The sequence below is a fragment of the Ranitomeya variabilis genome, chromosome 3, assembly GCF_051348905.1.
Source record: "Ranitomeya variabilis isolate aRanVar5 chromosome 3, aRanVar5.hap1, whole genome shotgun sequence".
NCBI classification, from domain to species: Eukaryota; Metazoa; Chordata; class Amphibia; order Anura; family Dendrobatidae; genus Ranitomeya; species Ranitomeya variabilis.
The window spans coordinates 206,255,149-206,274,179 of record NC_135234.1 but is presented as its reverse complement, the minus strand read 5'-3'; the positions used below and the strand labels follow the sequence as shown (position 1 = coordinate 206,274,179).

General features: G+C 43.3%; 2 protein-coding genes across 2 annotated transcripts in view; one reads left to right on the top strand and one right to left on the bottom strand.

Moving 5' to 3' along the window:
- Positions 1 to 2,465: 2,465 nt before the first annotated feature.
- On the bottom strand, positions 2,466 to 14,551 carry SNRPE (small nuclear ribonucleoprotein polypeptide E). The gene is made up of 5 exons (XM_077295034.1): positions 14,409 to 14,551; positions 14,163 to 14,189; positions 9,199 to 9,261; positions 7,459 to 7,537; positions 2,466 to 2,725 (listed from the first exon to the last, which is right to left on the bottom strand). Exons 1-5 carry the CDS (start codon positions 14,460 to 14,462, stop codon positions 2,670 to 2,672), a joined length of 279 nt encoding a protein of 92 aa, XP_077151149.1. The 5' UTR covers positions 14,463 to 14,551; the 3' UTR covers positions 2,466 to 2,669.
- The window catches only part of TRAF3IP3 (TRAF3 interacting protein 3), a 210,113-nt gene continuing 205,633 nt past the window's right edge, over positions 14,552 to 19,031 (top strand). The window contains exon 1 of the mRNA XM_077295026.1: positions 14,552 to 14,669. The gene's annotated coding sequence lies outside the window, so the exon portion shown is untranslated. The remainder of the gene's footprint in view (positions 14,670 to 19,031) is intronic.

Sequence of the window (19,031 nt, the reverse complement as noted above, 5' to 3'; positions counted from 1 at the left end):
CACTATATGGGGCAATTATACTGTATGAAGCAATTATACTGTATGAAGCACTATACTATATGGGGCAGTTATACTGTATGGAGCACTACGTTTTCCGCTTTATCCTGTATGAAGCACTATATGGGGCCATTATACTGTATGGAGGGCTGTGTGGGGAGTACAGTTGGAGAATCATACTGTGATGGGGTCACCACTCTGTCAGGTTGATAAATTAGGGTCATCATACCGTGCAAGTGGAGGGTACTGAAGAGGAATTCACTGTGGGGGGTACCATACTATGTTCGAGGGCACTTTTGTTTGCGTCATACCTTACTACCTATATTATTCAATGTTTTTATCCTTTGTTATTACATATTTAAAATTAGGCTATATGCTTTTTACTGCTGTTACATATTATTCCAATATTTTAAGATCTATTAACTAAACTGTACTTTGTTAGTGGGACAAGCCCTTTAAGATTGATTTTTTTCATATTATTATTATTTATAAAGCACCATTGATTCCATGGTGCTGTACATGAGAAGGGGTTACATACAAGTTACAGATATCACTTACAGTAGACAAACTTACAATGACAGACTGATACAGAGGGGCGAGGACCCTGCCCTTGCGGGCTTACATTCTGCAGAATTATGGGGAAGGAGACAGTAGGTTGAGGGTTGCAGGAGCTCCGGTGTTGGTGAGGCGGTAGCTTCGGTGGTGATGAGGAGGCAGCGGGGTCAGTGCAGGCTGTAGGCTTTCCTGAAGAGATGTGTTTTCAGGTTCCGTCTGAAGGATCCGAATGTGGTGGCTAACCGGACGTGTTGGGGCAGAGAATTCCAGAGGATGGGGGATATTCGGGAGAAGTCTTGGAGGCGATTGGATGAGGAGCGAATAAGTGTGGAGGAGAGAAGGAGGTCTTGGGAGGACCGGAGATTACGTGAGGGAAGATATATGGAGATTAGTTCAGAGATATATGGAGGAGACAGGTTATGGATGGCTTTGTAGGTCAGTATTAGTAATTTGAACTGGATACGCTGAGGGAATGGGAGCCAGTGAAGAGATTTGCAGAGGGGGGAAGCGGGGAGAGAGATGGATTAGTCGGGTAGCAGAGTTAAGGATGGACTGGAGAGGTGCAAGGGTGTTAGCAGGGTGGCCGCAGAAAAGGATGTTGCCGTAGTCAAGGCGGGAGATGATGAGGGCATGCACAAGCATTTTAGTAGATTGAAGGTTGAGGAAAGGACGGATTCTGGAGATATTTTTGAGCTGGAGGCGACAGGAGGTGCGGTTTGAAGGACAGGGCAGAGTCAAAGGTTACTCCGAGGCAGCGGACTTCCGGTACGGGGGAAAGCGTAATGTCATTGATTGCGATAGATAGGTCAAGTAAGGAGGATCTGTGGGGTGGAGGAAAGATGATGAGTTCAGATTTGTTCACATTGAGTTTAAGGAAGCGAGAGGAGAAGGAGGATATAGCTGATAAGCACTCTGGGATTCTGGACAGCAGAGCGGTGACGTCTGGGCCAGAGAGGTAGATCTGAGTGTCATCAGCATAGAGGTGGTACTGGAATCCATGGGACTTTATGAGTTGTCCCAAGCCAAGTGTATAGATTGAGAAGAGTAGGGGTCCTAGAACAGAGCCTTGGGGGACTCCAACAGAGAGAGGGTGGGATGAGGAGGTAGTGTGGGAGTGGGAGACACTGAATGTGCATTGTTATATTTGACTAAAAAAAAAAAAAGTCTACAAGAGGAAGTTTTTCTTTAATAAATATCACAGTTGGCCAGCAACTTTATCCACACTATCCATTTTGGCTCTCCAGTTTTGGAGTCCAGGTCTAAATCCCATTGAAAGTCTGTGGAGAGATCTTAAAATTTCTGTTAGGAGAAGGCACCCTGCAAATATCAGAAACCTGGAGCAGTTTGCAAAAGAAGAGTAGTCCAAAATTCCAGATGAGACGTGTACAAAGCTTGTCGGTGGTTAAAGGAAGCGATTAACTGCAGTTATTTATTCCAAAAGGGTATGCAACCAAATATTAAATTAAGGGTGCTAACAATTTTGTCCAGACCATTTCTGGGGTTTTGTGTAACAATATGCCCAATTTGCCTTCTTAAGGGTCGTTTTTGTGTTGTTCCAATACACACAAAGGAAATAAACATGTATAACAAAACGTGTAGTTTGCAATAATTTTCTGGGAGAAATACTCCATTTTATGAACAATTTCAAAGGGGCCAACACTTTCGTCCATAAGTGTACATGTGCAGATGGTTGTCCCGGTGATGTATTGATGTTGGTTCTGGTCAGGTATTCATGTAATTACCATGTAATTAACCCTTTAAGAAAAAAGGTGCGGCCCTTGGGATTGGTTCATAATGGCTATGTGGCCCTTGGACCAAGAAAGATGTTGTGGAACCCAGGATTAGAGGATCCCTCAAAAAAAATAAAAACCATGCTGCCTCATCGCTCATTATTACACATATAAAGAAACAGATTATAATTAGAAATTATTTATCAAAATGACAAAACTATGTTTACATGAACATTACTAGTATCAATGGAAAAAGAAAAAAAAAATAAATCGAAGTACAATGGTTAACAGGAAAAATTTGCATCTGGTTCATTGGGAACTTTAAACTTGACATAGATATTTTTTGTTACTATGTAAATAAAAAAAAAATCTTGAAACTTGATGTGGTTAATTTACAACACTTTGCAGCAAAGTAATGTTGTCTCCTTTAAGCATTATACGACCTAGGAGGTAACGAAAAAGAATTAACAACAAAGACAAATGGATAGAGAATTCAATACATTAGCGCCATTAAGAACCCATTAAATGATTATCATCTTTGTAATCGCATACAACTAATGTTATTTTATTTTATACACTGCTTCATCAGGAATTACGACAGCCCTAGAGAGACAGCTGTGGGAACTGCACAATCCACATTAATTACTGGACATCTTGAATATAGTATACGCTCTACCAAATCAAGTTTCATTGCTGTTAAGTGGATGTCTATAAAGTAAAAAAGGAAATAGCTGACGGAAAGGTTTTAAAATCTAAAAACATGTAGCATGTACGATAAAACTGATGAAACCAGTGACTGGCTGGACTAATGAATGCACTGTACTATATTATTCCAGGAAAAACTCATGAGCCACCAGAGCATTGAGAGCAGAGGGAGGGGGGTTAAAAGGGGAGAGAAAAAAAAAACAAAACAAAAAAACCCCCCAAAACAGGAATTTGTTTTAGTATTACTTTCTTCAGCTAGCTTAACTCTTTCCCAACATGTGACATAATAGTACATCACATGTTGCATGCAGTTGTATGGAGCAGGCTTGGGAGTGGAGTCTGCACCATAACCAATATATTCTGGCTGTGTTACACAGCCAGCATCTTCCCATTAATAGCAGTGACCAAAGGTTGTGCGGATTGCTGTAGTTTAATCATCTAAAATGATTTCAGCGGCACTGAAATAGCGCTATCAACTATGTAAGCAAACACTGAATCTTGTCGGGCATCCTTGAAGCGATCAAAGAGGGGCTGATGGGCTCTCATGGCAACACACTGAATGCCTCATTCATAAAGCAAGACATCTGTATCGTCCCACACTTAGACGATTTCTTAATAATGGTTCCCTCTGTTCCACAGCTCAAGGAACATCTACAGTCGACCCTCCAAATTCTGGAATCTCTAGGATGGCTAGTGAATCAGGAAAAATCAGACGTAAATCCCATCAGGAAGATTTTCCTGGGGATTCTTCTAGATTCCGAAAAGCAGATCTCAATTCTACCAAATGGAAAGCAAATACAGTTTGCTATGTCAGTCCAGGGGTCAATAACATCCTGCATGCAAGTCGTTTCTTGGTCTCAGGCCCATAGAAGAATTCTGCAGAATTATATTCTTTCCAATTTGGACAGATCTCCGGGTTCTCTCAACAATAGAATCCGCCTGCCATACCTTGTAAAAACATCCCTGAAAGTGGTTGTCCTCTACTTGGGACAACCCCTTCTTGGTCTAAATATTTATACCCGATAAAATAAAAATTAAAAAACCCTATACTCACCTCCCGTGCCGGCACCAGTGCAGCACTCACGGTCCCAGGGCTATTGTGCAGTTGTTGTGACATGTGACCCCGGCGCCCAATCGGCGTCACCGTCTCCACCTTCGGTCAAATCGAACATGAAGAGGACGTCTGCTCTGCAGCCGCACTCTCGCATCCTCTTCATGTTCAATTCGACAGGAGGCGGGGACAGTGACACCAGCGCTGACTGGGCGCCGGGGGTTAGGTGTCACCAGCAGCATGGAAGCCCCGGGGAGAGTGCCGACTCAGCAGGAACAGCGCCAGCACGGGAGGAGAGTATAATTTTTTTTTAAATTTTATCAAGGACAAGTGTGGGTATGAGAAGGAGTTGTCCAAGTAGTGGTCAACTTCTAGAATTGGTGACTACATCCGTAAAAATTGGTCAAGAACAGACGCCAGCAAGAGAGGCTGGGGAGCTGTAATCTGCACGGAACTTGGCCACAAGAGATTGCCAGTCAGTCCTCAAACTTCGGGGAGTTAAAAGGTGGTAGACGAGACCCTCAGGGCAGCAACACCAATGCTTCATGGGACCCATGTCAAAGTTTAGTCGGACAACATGACTAGTGGTCCACCTAAGGCATCAGGGGAGCACGATATAAAAATCTGTAAAGAATTTCAGCAAGAATATTCGCCTGGGCAGAACATCACCTCCTGTCTTTTTCAGCTCTCCACTTAAGAGGCCCTGACAAATTTCAGGCACATTTTTGTTTCTTTTATTTATTTATGGGTTTTTTTTTAACCCCTTAATGACAGCCAATATGTCTTTTAACTGACCTGAGATATAAGAGAATAGCATCCCCATACAGGTGACAATCCAGCAGCTGTTGACTGTACACTATAGCTGACAACTTGCTGTATCAGCCACAATCAGTGTTTGCACCTTCCAAATCTGTTTAACCCCTTAGATGCAGCTGTCAATAGTGACTACATCATTATAAATGGTTAACAGAGTGTGGGGGCTTCCTCTTTATCCAAACTGGTGCCCTCAGATCATGATTGTGTGGTCCTGATGTTTGCCATGGCACTTCACGACCAAATAGCAGCCTTATAGTCTGACAGCTGGTGGAACCTGTTCAGAAGTTAGAGGCATTTAGGTGGTAAAAATACACATTTTCATTTCTGTCATACCACTTTGCATTAATTCCTGTAAAGCACCTGAAGGGTTAATAAACTACCTGACAGCAGTTTTCAGTATGTCAGGGGGTGCTGTTAAAATGGCATCATGTTTGGGGGTTTCCCAACATATGGGACCCCTAAAGTCACTTCCAGCATGGATAAGTCCCTAAAAAAATAAATTTTGTAAATTTCCTTGAAAAAATGAAAAATTGCTGCTACATTTTTAAACCTCCTAAAATGCTAACAAAATAAAATAACATTTTACAAATGGTGCTGATGTAAAGCCGACATGTGGGAGATGTAAAGCCGACATGTGGGAAATGTAAATTATTAATGGTTGGTTGTGGTAGGACCATCTGGATTAAAGGGATAATCATTCAAATTTAGAAAATTGCTAATTTTTTAACATTTTTCTCAAATTTTTTATATTTTTTATAAATAAACACAAAACATATTGACTTAAATTTACCATTATCATAAAGCATAATGTGTCATGAAAAAACAATCTCAAAATCACTGGGATTTGTTAAAGCGTTGCAGAGTTATTACCACATAAAGTGACACTGGTCAGATTTAAAAAATTTGGCTCCGTCACTAAGGGGTTAAGCAGAAGGGATATACATCCCAGAGAATGAAATCTGAATACAAATATCTTCCACATGATTATGAGAAGATGCGGTCATCCAGAGGTGGATCTGTTTGCAAATCATCAAAATGCAAACGTAAAATCATTCTTTTCCTGGATCCCAAGGACACTTCAGTGGAGGTTGATGCATTTGCTCACCCTTGAAAGGTAAGGCTCGCTTATGAGTTCCCTTTAATTCCATTGCTGCAAAAAACATTGCAGAAAAACAGAGGTGTCAAGATGTTCCTCATAGCACTAATATGGCCAAAAAGATAATTGTTTGGAATGCTAATAAACCTGAAGATAGAGGGTCTGCTGGTTCTCCCTCTGATCCACGACTTGTTGCATCAGGGTACGATCTATCATCTGATCCCCCCAGAACCTATGAATATCTGCCTGGCTTATGAAGCCTCAATCCTAAGAGCTAGAGGTCCATCAGAGGGAGTGATCCATACCCTCTAGAAGAGCAGGAAGCTTGTTACAAATTCCATCTACGCTAAGATTTGGAAGATCTTCAGGTTATGGTATGGGCCCCTTCCTCTGAACACTTTCCATCCAAAGATTGCCAAAATATTGGACTTCTTGCAGGAGGGCTTGTCAAATGGATTAAAACAGGGTATCCTCAAGGTCCAGGTATCGGCCTGAAGCTCCTATTTCGATAGAAATATGTCAGAACACCGATGGATAAAGATATGTAAGACAGTCGCCTCATGACTGCATCCCAGAAGATCCAATGGAATCCCGTTGTGGGAATTGAATATTGTACTCAGGGGTCTCACTAGGTTTCCCTTAGAACCAATGTCCACAATACACATAGATAAGCTATTATGGAAAGCGGCATTTCGTCATGACAACAGCTAGGAGGGCGAGTGAAATCCAGGCCCTATCTATCAGGGAACCCTATCTAAAGATCCTTGAAGATAGGATAGTTCTCTAGCTAGACCCATCATTCTTGCTTAAAGTGACAACAAACTTTCAGATGGCTCAGCAGATAGTCTTCACTTCTGTTTGTCAGTATCTTACAAATAGCACAGAAGAATTCCATGTTTTTGATGTCAGGAGGAGGACTTCTCTCTAACAGGCTGAGGCCGGGTGGAAAGATCAGAATTTCTTTCTACAATACCGTGGCCCCAACAAAGGGAAGAAAGTCTTTAAAAAAAATTATGATAGCAAACTGAATTAAGAAGGCGATCTGCAAATCATATAAGAGCCAGAATCTCTCTCTCCTCCAGAATCGATGAAAGCTCATTCCACCAGTGCCATGTATGTCTCCTGGTGGTTACCCATGCAGACAATAGACCATTACTCAGACTCTGAGAGGTAAATGGACTCCTAGATCTATCATTTCTAGTTAGGACACAAAACATTGTTGCTTTGAAGGGGAATGGAGCTTTTCTGTCCCTGTATCATAGATTTGTAACCCTATAGGGTGGGGGGTCCCACTCTGTGAAGATGGCATGTCTCTGCCCACCCTGTCAGGTCAGTCTTGAAATTAAGAGTCTATAGGAGCTGCACAGATTTACAGCAAAAGGAACAGGAGCCCAATTTATATCAAGCCATTACATTCTTTTTAATGATTTACAGAATCATATAAAGACTACCTTTGTTAAGTAGAAACCTTTTATCCTAACTTAGACGTATTAATCAAATTCACTCACCAAGCTGTTTCCTTGACTTTGTTTTTAGGTGGATTTCTTCAGCGTCATCCAAAACTAGATTCATATACTCATCAAAACCCTGCAAATTACACAAGAAATATAATGAAATCAACTACCCCAACACCTTATAGAGAAATTGCAAAACTTAATTCACCACTGGCTTCTTGCAAATTTGCCAATTGGCTTTTCACAGTGAAGCGGGGTATACGCTGCCCATTTCCATTGGCGCATTGCACACACTTAAAGAGGCAAGTGGTGCAAGCTTCAGCCACCCGTACAAATCTCACGTCTGACTGATACCTGCATCACTGCGGTCTCCCTGGGCATGCACTGTGCCAATGCACATAGACACAACTCACTGTGCATTGCCAGGGAGTCAGACATTTGCAAATCATGTCACACATACCCACATGGGTGTAACAACATGATTAGTGGAGAGATTAGTGTAGGGAGATAAACATTCCCAAGTCTAGTCACCCATTAGTTAGCATATATGGAGAGTCAAAAATCTATAACGCATGAAAAAAGGCTTGGAAGAGAGGGAAATAAAAATCATGGTGGCAGTTCGGGGGACCTGAGGAAGCTGACCGGTTCTCTTTAATCACAGACAGAACAGGGATATACGGTAGTCCATGCAGATTACATTTGACCTGTGACATGAATCAGAAACCAATATGTCTGTTATTCTTTTGCAGACACATGGTTCGCATTAAAAAAAAAACCCCACAGAAATGTGAACAGCTTCATAGACTGTAATGCATACGTATTCTCACTGATTTTCATGCGCAAAGAAATAAAATAAAATTAAAGCCCTGGCACACGTTTCGTGTGAGTTTCCTTGACGTGGGGGTTGCTGGGCTTTTAATTGCAACAGAGATATGAGTAAGCATCCATTGCAGGTATATCTGATATGCAATGATTAATACTTAACTTTAGTGGACATTATTGCACCTTATGCCTTGAGGCTCCTCATAAATGATACAGACAGACGGACAGGACAGGACAGACGGACAGGGATTCATTCATGTGCATGGGTATCTAAATGTGCGCATATGAACCCTTAATATACCTGAGCTCTCAAGCTGATGTTGTAAACATTTTTTACTACTTAATAAAGCCATATTTATACATTTCTCTATCAAGAGGGTTTTGACACTTTTTGTAGGATTTATGTTTACTGCGGATGATTACTCCTCAGGCACATGGCTTTTACTCTCTATATAATATTCTCTATGTTCAGATAACTGGTTTAATGGAATCATGGAATCTGTTCGTTATACCGCTCACACTCTCCTGCCTGGGAGGGGCACAGAGGAGCTTTCCATTGAGCTCCACTAATCCGCTGCTCGTCAATGAGTCTTATGCCTAAATACATACATGAGACTGAGGTCAAATGACGCCTGTAGATGCATTATTGCCATCTCTAGTTGTAATCATGTTAAGATTCATTTAATGGTCCTAACCATGGCTTAATTTGTCAATAACCTATTTTAATAGTGATAAATAGACACAGGCAGTGGTAAAAATTCACTATGATAATAATTGGAACTAATGCATGACCAGCAACGTGACAGCAATAAATTCAGAACTAAAATACACAGAAATAAAGCTACGAATAAATATAAAAAAAAAACCCTGAAACATACATTAACCCACGGCAATAACACTGCCCTACATATGTACATATGGCCACCAAGACATGATATGTAGAATAAGAGGAAGAGCTCAGCCATCACTTACAATAATGCAGCCTTCAATTCGCATGTTCACCTGCTCATACAGCCACACCTGGATACGGGATCTCTGCAATAGTAACAGTAGAGAAGTCATTGCATATTCTGAGCCCACGTATATTAGGCTATGCCCACACCATTACCCTACATATACCGTGGTGTTCTTCAAGTGTAATTCTTAAAAGGGTACTCTGGAGAGTTTTTGTACTGTTCCTACCCTCAAACTATAAAGAGGAGATGGTCAGTGTGCTTTAATTATCTTTATAAACCTTGTAATTCTGTCACAGGAGCTGCTCCTCATTGTCTGGGACATTAAGGGTACCGTTACACAAAACGATTTACCAACGATCACGACCAGCAATACGACCTGGCCGTGATCGTTGGTAAGTCGTTGTGTGGTCGCTGGAGAGCTGTCACACAGACAGCTCTCCAGCGACCAACGATGCCGAGGTCCCCGGGTAACCAGGGTAAACATCGGGTTACTAAGCGCAGGGCCGCGCTTAGTAACCCGATGTTTACCCTGGTTACCAGCGTAAACGTAAAATAAAAAAAAAAACACACTCACAGTCCGGTGCCTGCGTCCGCTTCCCTGCACTCCTCCTGCATCCTGTGTAAGCGCCGGCCAAAGCAGAGCGGTGACGTCACCGCTGTGCTCTGCTTTCACTTTACGGCCGGCGCTCAGTCAGTGCAGGGAAGCGGACGGCCAGGGACCTGACGGACACCGGAATGTAAGTATGTACTGTTTTTTTTTTTTTTTACATTTACGATGGTAACCAGGGTAAACATCGGGTTACTAAGCGCGGCCCTGCGCTTAGTAACCCGATGTTTACCCTGGTTACAAGTGAACGCATCGCTGCATCGGTGTCACACACACCGATGCAGCGATGACAGCGGGAGATCCAGCGACGAAATAAAGTTTCAAACGATCTGCTACGACGTACGATTCTCAGCGGGGTCCCTGATCGCCGCTGCGTGTCAGACACAGCGATATCGTATGGATATCGCTGGAACGTCACGGATCGTGCCGTCGTAGCGATCAAAGTGCCAATGTGAGACGGTACCCTTAAGTCACACAGCAGTGTGCAGCTCCCCCCTGTGATTAACAGCCAGGTTCCTGATAATAGCAGGGGCTGTGGCCTGCTCCAGGCTGTTCCCAGCTGACCTCCCCCCACGATACCGGTCTCCATTTAGTCCAAGAACAATCGGTTTACAGCATTGCTTTATTCAATACTGCCATGGTTAATCTCCCCACCCCCTTATTAAACAAGTTTAATGTCCTGACCCCAGGAACTCTGTGTGATGTACCAGGCATCTTGTCTTTACAGTGTAGTGCAGGCACAGTACAAGTTTATTTTAATCTCCTCGGAGTACCCCTATACTGAGTTATTCCCTTGGGATAGGTGATTACCTGCTGATCAGTGTGAGTCAAATCAAGGGGACCCTCACCAATGAGAACAAGGTTCTGCAGAAAAAGTTGATTGCTGTAGTTGACCCTCGTCTCTGAATTGGCATGTGTTCCACCTATTCTATGAGTTATTCTATGAGTATAGGATAATTCTTTAAAGGGGTTTTCTGAGCCGGAGACTAAAATCTGCAGTCACTTCACATGACTGAAAAATCGTGACAATATACAATGTGTACACATTATTTCTCTGTATTCAGTGTGAGCAGATATTCAAGTGACTGCATATAAGCACTTTTCAAATTAGCTGTCACAAGCTGACTATACTTTATATATATATATATATATATATAGCACCATTAATTACATGGTGCTGTACATGAGACGGGGTAACATACAAGTTACAGATATCTCTTACAGTAAGCAAACTAACAATGACAGACTGATAGAGGGGCGAGGACCCTGCCCTTGCGGGCTTACATTCTACAGGATTATGGGGAAGGAAACAGTAGTTCGGGAGTTGCAGTAGCTCCGATGGTGTTGAGGTGGCTGTGTGGTCATTACAGGTTGGTAGACTTACCTAGCTTCTATCAATTCACTTTATTGAAAGAAGCCAAAAGCATATAGTCGATACATAACTACAAGTGAGCAAATCCCATGCATGCAGTCACACGACTGACCACTCACCAGAAATACCTTGAGTAACTGCAGATTTTTGCTCCAAGCCTCCACAAGCCCTTTAAGATGGCAATAACTCTCCAATGTAATGAATCAGAATACACCACTGAATGACAAAGCAGCAGCTCGTAAAAGAAAAGTGTAGCCTGTGCCACGTTTTTAAAAAAAAAGACACATACAATAGAAAAACGAGTGATATATCCCACCCTATGCTTACATACAATGATGGATGCTGCAGCACAGACCCTAAAAAGAATGTCACATCAGCTAATATACTACATCCAGGAAATCTGCTCTCCAACTTTACACATTAAAGGGGTTATCCATAGAAAACAAGTGATCATCTATCCATAAGATTAGTGATCCCTTATAGAATGAAGCTGCAGTTCGCTTGCTCCATTTGTGCTCTGTTCATCCCTGAGGCTGCTGACCTCTACACTTGGCTTCTCAGCCCCGAAATGAACGGAGCGGCGGAGTTAAAAAGGCCGAGCTGCGGCGCCATTTTGTAGTAGGAATGAGAAAAAAAAACCCTGATCTACAGATTGCTAAGTTAGAAACTATCTCAAAGATAGATAAAAATGGGAATGTCACAAAAGAAATAACCCATAATAATGTTGAAGGATTTTAATATACTAAATTGCAAGCAAAACAACCAGCGAGGAGAGTTATATGTAGTAATGATATATAATCAAACTTTTATTATGCAATAGATTAAAAAGAAAAAAAAAAAAAAATCTGGTTAAGGCAGCTCCCTCAATTTTTGGGGGCCATTCCAGTTTGTAGTACCACGCTTTGGTACTGCCCTTGCCAGGGCAGGAGCAACTACATGGGGTACTTTAGGGCCAGTCGTCACATACCCACGCTCCCCCATCCCCTGAGATACTTTTGGACACCGTATCTCATCAGGACAGACTGGTGAGAAAAAGCCCATTTTAGTTTTCATCTTGCAAGGATACTCATGAGCACCTTATTCTATATGTATACCTTTGGTCACAATTAGTGATGAGCGATATACTCCTTGCTTGGGTTTTCCCCGAGCAGGCTTGGGTGACCTCCAAGTATTTGTTAGTGTTCGGAGATTTAGTTTTCATCACGGCAGCTGAAGGATTTACAGCTATTAGCCAGGGTGAGTACATGTGGGGGTTGCCTGGTTGCTAGGGAATCCCCACATGTAATCAAGCAGGCTAACAGCTGTATATCATGCTGCTGAGGTGATGAAAACTTAATCTCCGAGCAGTCAAATACTTGGAGACCACCAGAGCGTGCTCAGGGAAAACCCGAGTACACTTGCTCATCACTAGTCACAATCCATTGATTGATCCCTTAAAGGGAACCTGTCACAACCCAAGTCGTTTCAAACTAAAAGAGCCACCTTGTGCAGCAGTAATGCTGAATTCTGACAAGGTGGCTTTTTTAGTTCTGGGTGCTGTAACTAGAGAAATAAAGCGTTTTTTTAATTTGTCAGAAATACCTTGTCTTCAGTCAAGGAAGCAGGAGTTTCCCCCCTGCAGCAGACGCCGCACAGCCGTCACTCAAATCTTCTTGGCGCCTCCTCCTCACCGCTGTTTTGAAAATAGCCGGTGCCTGCGCTCTTTTTTCCTGCCTAGTGCAGGCGCAGTGAGCGCTGCCCATCTTTCCTCATATGCAGTCTCGGTGACTGCGCGGCCGCCCTGCTTGTGATTCCCAGCCCCGCAGTGACTTATGATTTATTTTTTTTTTTTACGTTTTGACGATGCGGAGAAAAAAAAAAAATTGCTACAAGCTGCGTTCTACGCTGGCCGCCGCATCATCAAAACGACGCACGCGGAAGCATCCGCGTACAGCGGCACGACCTGCGTACCTAATGTTAAAGATAGGTACGCCAGCCGCATGCAGAAGTAGGCGGAGCTAGCGGCGGCGGTTCGGCCGAAGGCGGGGCTTCACGGAGGAAGTCCGCAGCTCCTCAAAACGCTAGTGTGAAACTAGCCTTATATCTTTATTACATATAAAACTCTCTTGACTGATTGTTTAGATAAAAGTAAAAAATGAAGAAAAGCACTCCAGACCTCATGGAAATACTAGGTGCACATAACCCAGACGTGTGTGTGTGTGTGTGTGTGTGTGTGTGTGTGTGTGTGTGTGTGTGTGTGTGTGTGTGTGTGTGTGTATATATATATATATATATATATATATATATATATATATATACACACACACACGTTATTCACATGGGTGTAGGCCACCAAAAGAATAAGAAGGGAAAAGCACGTGAATAAAGAGTACCTTTTATTACATCGATATTATATAAATGAGATATACACACACCTAATAGGGTTGTATATAAGATCACAACTAATAAATCAAGCTGGGATATTTGTGTGTTTAATGGGCCTTAGAAAAAGCCGGTATACCGGAGAACCGCGACTCAGGGACACATGTCCTGATACTGTGCCAGGAATGATCAGACAGGATCACCTAACTACCATAAGTCACACAGGAGTGACAATATGCACACATTATCCGCTCAGAGTGAAGTTATACACATACACATATACACACACACACACACACACACACACACACAATAACCCAGCTGGATACATTGGTTGGATAACACGTGATGTATTTATCCCTCCTATGAATGATAGGGGTATAAAACCTTATCTCTTACTTTACTGTATAACAATCCTATAACTGTGGGATAATATGACCTGACCAATAATTTGAAAGTGATCTATGGTCAGGAACCCAGTTATCAATCTTTGAGACAACATATCCTATGGGGAATTAGTGGATCACAGCTGTGTTTTCATCTTTACAGTCGTGACCTAGATAAAGCCGCTGGTAATACACATGGACGGCCGGGGAGCAGGGCGCGGAGGCGCCCACACGCATACAAGGACAATACTTACATTCTGTAGATACCTGAAGATCAGATTCTGAACACAATGGGTTAAGGCAGATAAGTACCACAGAGCGCAGCCTCCGCAGGCAGTGACAGCGCCGCCCCCTGGCCTCAGGCATTACTGCAAGCAGCATGGCGAGCACATACGTGAGAGCTGTGCCGGGTCCTTACACCGCGTGAGCTCACCCACCCTCCCGGCCCCGCTGCACAGGCACAGCATCACCCCGAACCCCGGCACCACAGAAAAGGATACGATGGGCTGCACCATCACTTTCTGCACCTTCGGCCCCTGTCCTCGGTACGCCATCTTCACCAGATATCAGCCGCCTGCAAAAAAAACGGAAGCGGAAAAGGAATCTAAGCAGGCGCAGTGACGCAAGATAATGGCCGGAAGTGGTGGTCTCGAGACTCCGGACACGTGACGTACACCTCGGAAGTAGACTTTCCCGCCCTTTTTCGGCCAGTTCCTCATCAGGATGAGAGGTCTTTGGATGACGTCATCAGCATGTGACAGGTTCGTGTGTCATGTGACGTGCCAGCTGCGTCTCCCGGCTCCCTGCAGACACAGGAGTGGGCAGGCCCGGGGTGGACACTTGCAGTGGGTGATGTTGGGCATGTGGCTGCAGGGCTCTGGGCACACTGCTGCCTTCAGAGGACGCAGCTCCTGTACATCATGTGACTTTGTATTCAAGTCACTTTTCCTTTTGTCTCGTGGTTTTCTTTCCCTCAGATTCTCCCACATGGCGCCCCTGCTGCATGGATTTTGCACAAAATCAGAAATATTCTTTCTGGTTTTGTAACTTTTTAGTGTAAAACGTCACATGTTTTGCAAAATTTGCCTAAAAAGAGCTGTCGTACCTATAGTCGCTCATGGGGGAAGGACCGGAGTACATTTGCGCCAATTCTTGCAATCTTTAAAGTCGCATTTGGTGAATCAGTCAAAAATTTCTGGAAAAGCCAAATTGATGTAAAAATCAGGAAACAAAGTGACGAAATACAGCTAAAAGGCTCAAAACGGTGACATTGTCACAAATCGTGCAAACTTCGGTGTGATCTTCCAGGGACCCTGTCTGATCTGCGTCCTGGCCCCAGAACGACTCCAAGCCTTCCAGCAGTGTCCGCCATGTCCCAAACTGAAATTCATATTCCAAAAATAACTACTCCGTCTAGGTACAGCATCTTGGGCATGATTGACATTCACTGTGCCCATGCCATCTCAGGTGATCTAACAGTCGCACATGCCCACAGCTTCTTTCCTCGCTCGGCAGATGGCGATAATAGGTTTTTCCAATTGGTTCATTTTGATCACTGTGATAGACTCCATCACAGTGATCAAAATTAAAAAAATAGTAAATCAAACCCCCCTTTATCACCCCCTTAGGCTAGGTTCACATTAGCGTTGATGTTCGCAGCGTATCATCTGCATGCGCAAACGCATGCCAAAACATGCATACGCCTCCGCATCTTACGCATGATGTAAAAAAAAGCATGTGCATGTGTTTGCGTTTTTTATGCGCATGGTGGAGTTGGTGACATAGTTTCCTGGACATGTGCAGTCTAAAGTACGCATGCATATCGTACGCATGTCCTTGCGTACCAATGTGTTCCCATAGACAGTAATGCATTTTTTACGCACTCATGCACATGAGTGCGCAATATTTAACGCCTCAAAAAATGCAACATGGACATCCGCTTGCAAACGCATGTCCCTGCGTACACCATGTTAAAGATATGTATGCATGACGCATGCGGATCATACGCTGCGCACAGAAACCCTAATGTGAACCCGGCCTTAAGTAAAAATAATACAATTTTAAAAAATTATTTATTTCCATTTTTCCTTTAGGGTTGGGCTTAGAGCTAGGGTTGAGATTAGGGTTAGAACTAGGGTTGGTGTTGGGATTAGGGTTAGGGTTGGAGTTAGAATTGAGGGGTTTCCACTGTTTAGGTACATCAGGGAGTCTGCAAACGCGACATGGCGCCTGCCATTGATTCCAGACAATTTTGTGTTCAAAAGTCAAATGGTGCCTGTCTTCTGATCCCTGCCGTGCGCTCACATAGTGGCTTTTCCCCACATATGGGCATCAGCATTCTCAGGAGAAATTGCACAACAAATTTTGTAGTCCATTTTCTCCTGATACCCTTATGATAATAAAAAAGTTTGGTTCCAAACTAAATTTTTTGTGAAAAAAGTAAAGTGTTCATGTTTTCCTTCCACATTGCTTTAGTTCAAGTGAAGCGCCTAAAGGGTTATTAAACTTCTTGAATGTGGTTTTGCGCACATTGAGGGGTGCCATTTTTAAAATGATGTCACCTTTCGGTATTTTCTGTTATACAGTACCTTGCAAAAGTATTTGACTCCCTGGAACTTTTTAACCTTTTCCCACATATCATGCTTCAAACATGAAACATACCAAATGTAAATTTTTGGTGAAGAATCAACAAGTGGAACACAGTTGTGAAGTTGAATGAAATTTATTGGTTATTTCAAATTTTTGTGGAAATTCTAAAACTGAAAAGTGGGGCGTGCAATATTATTCAGCCCCTTTACTTTCAGTGCAGCAAACTCACTCCAGAGGTTCATTTTGGCTCTCTGAATGATCCAATGTTGTCCTAAATGCCTAATGATGATAAATATAATCCACCTGTGTGTAATCAAGTCTCTGTATAAATGCACCTGCTCTGTGATAGTCTCAGGGTTCTGTTTGAAGCACAGAGAGCATCATGAAGACTAAGGAACACAACAGGCAGGTCCGTGATACTGTTGTGGAGAAGTTTAAAGCCGGATTTGGATACAAAATGATTTCCAAAACTTTAAACATCCCAAGGAGCACTGTGCACGCAATCATATTGAAATGAAAGGAGTATCATACCACTGCAAATCTACCAAGACCCGGCCATCCCTCTAAACTTTCATCTCAAACAAGGAGAAGACTGATCAGAGATGCAACCAAGAGGCCCATGATCACTCTGGATGAACTGCAGAGATCTACAGCTGAGGTGGGACAGTCTGTCCATAGGACAACAATCAGTCGTACAATGCACAAATCTGGCCTTAATGGAAAAGTGGCAAGAAGAAAGCCATTTCTCAAAGATATCCATAAAAAGTGTTGTTCACAGTTTGCAACAAGCCACCTGGGGGACACACCAAACATGTGGAAGAAGGTGCTCTGGTCAGATGAAACCAAAATCGAACTTTTCGGCAACAATGCCAAACGATATGTTTGGTGTAACGGCAACACGGCTCATCACCCTGAACACACCATCCTCACTGTCAAACATGGTGGTAGCAGAATCATGGTTTGGGCCTGCTTTTCTTCAACAGGGACGGGGAATATGGTTGAAATTGATGGGAAGATGGATGGAGCCAAATACAGGACCATTCTTGAAGAAAACCTGTTGGAGTCTGCAAAAGACCTGAGACTGGGATGGAGATTTGTCTTCCAACAAGACAATGATCCCAAACATAAAGCAAAATCTACAATGGAATGGTTCACAAATAAACGAATCCAGTGTTAGAATGGCCAAGTCAAAGTCCAGACCTCAATCCAATCGAGAATCTGTGGAAAGAGCTGAAAACTGCTGTTCACAAACGATCTCCATCAAACCTCACTGAGAATTTCAGTCTCTCTATGTACAAAACTGATAGAGACATACCCCAAGCGACTTGCAACTGTAATCGCAGCAAAAGGTGGCGCAACAAAGTATTACCGTATATACTCGAGTATAAGCCGACCCGAGTATAAGCCGAGACCCCTAATTTTGCCACAAAAAACTGGGAAAGCTTAATGACTCGAGTATAAGCCTAGGGTGGGAAATGCAGCAGGTACAGGTAAACTTCAAAAATAAAAATAGGTACCAATAAAAGTAAAATTAATTGAGATATCAGTATGTTAAGTGTTTTTGAATATCCATATTGAATCAGGAGCCCCATATAATGCTCCATAAAGTTCACGATGGCCCCATAAGATGCTCCATACAAAATACGCCCCATATAATGCTCCATACCGTTTATGATGGGCTCCATAAGATGCTACATATTAAAATATGCCCCATATAATGCTGCACAAATGTTGATTATGGCCCCATAAGATGCTCCATAGACACATTTGCCCCATATAATGCTCCACAAATGCGGATTATGGCCCCATAAGATGCTCCATACAGAAATTTGCCCCATATAATGCTGCATATGGCCCCATAAGATGCTCCATACAGATATTTGCCCCCATATAATGCTGCACATGGCCCCATAAGATACTCCATACAGATATTTGCCCCATATGTTGTTGCTGAGATTAAAAAAAAAAAAAATGACATACTCACCTCTCAGGCCCCCGGCACTTGCTATATTCACCTGCTTCACCGCAGACCGCCGCTGTGTCTTCCCCGTCCTCTTCACTGACTTTCAGGCAGAGGGCGACGCACAATAATCGCGTCACCGCGCCCTCTGACCAGAGCGGCAGTGCAGAGGACGGCGAAGACGCAGCGGCGCCGACGGTGGAACGTGGAGCAGGTGAATATCGCGCACTGCTTTATACTCACCTGTTCCTGGCGCGGTCCCTGCACGTCTGTTCCCCGGCGCCAGCAGCTTCTTCCTGTAGTGAGCGGTCACACGGTACCGCTCATTACAGTAATGAATATGCGGCTCCACCCCTATGGGAGTGGAGTTGGGTCCATATTCATTACTGTAATGAGCGGTATCATGTGACCGCTCACTACAGGAAGAAGCTGCCGGGAACCAGTGACGTGCAGCGACCGCGCCAGGAGCAGGTGAGTATGATTAGACCACTGCCGCTCCCCCTCCCCTGCCGACCCCTGGGTATGACTCGAGTATAAGCCGAGAGGGGCAATTTCAGCCTAAAAAAATGGGCTG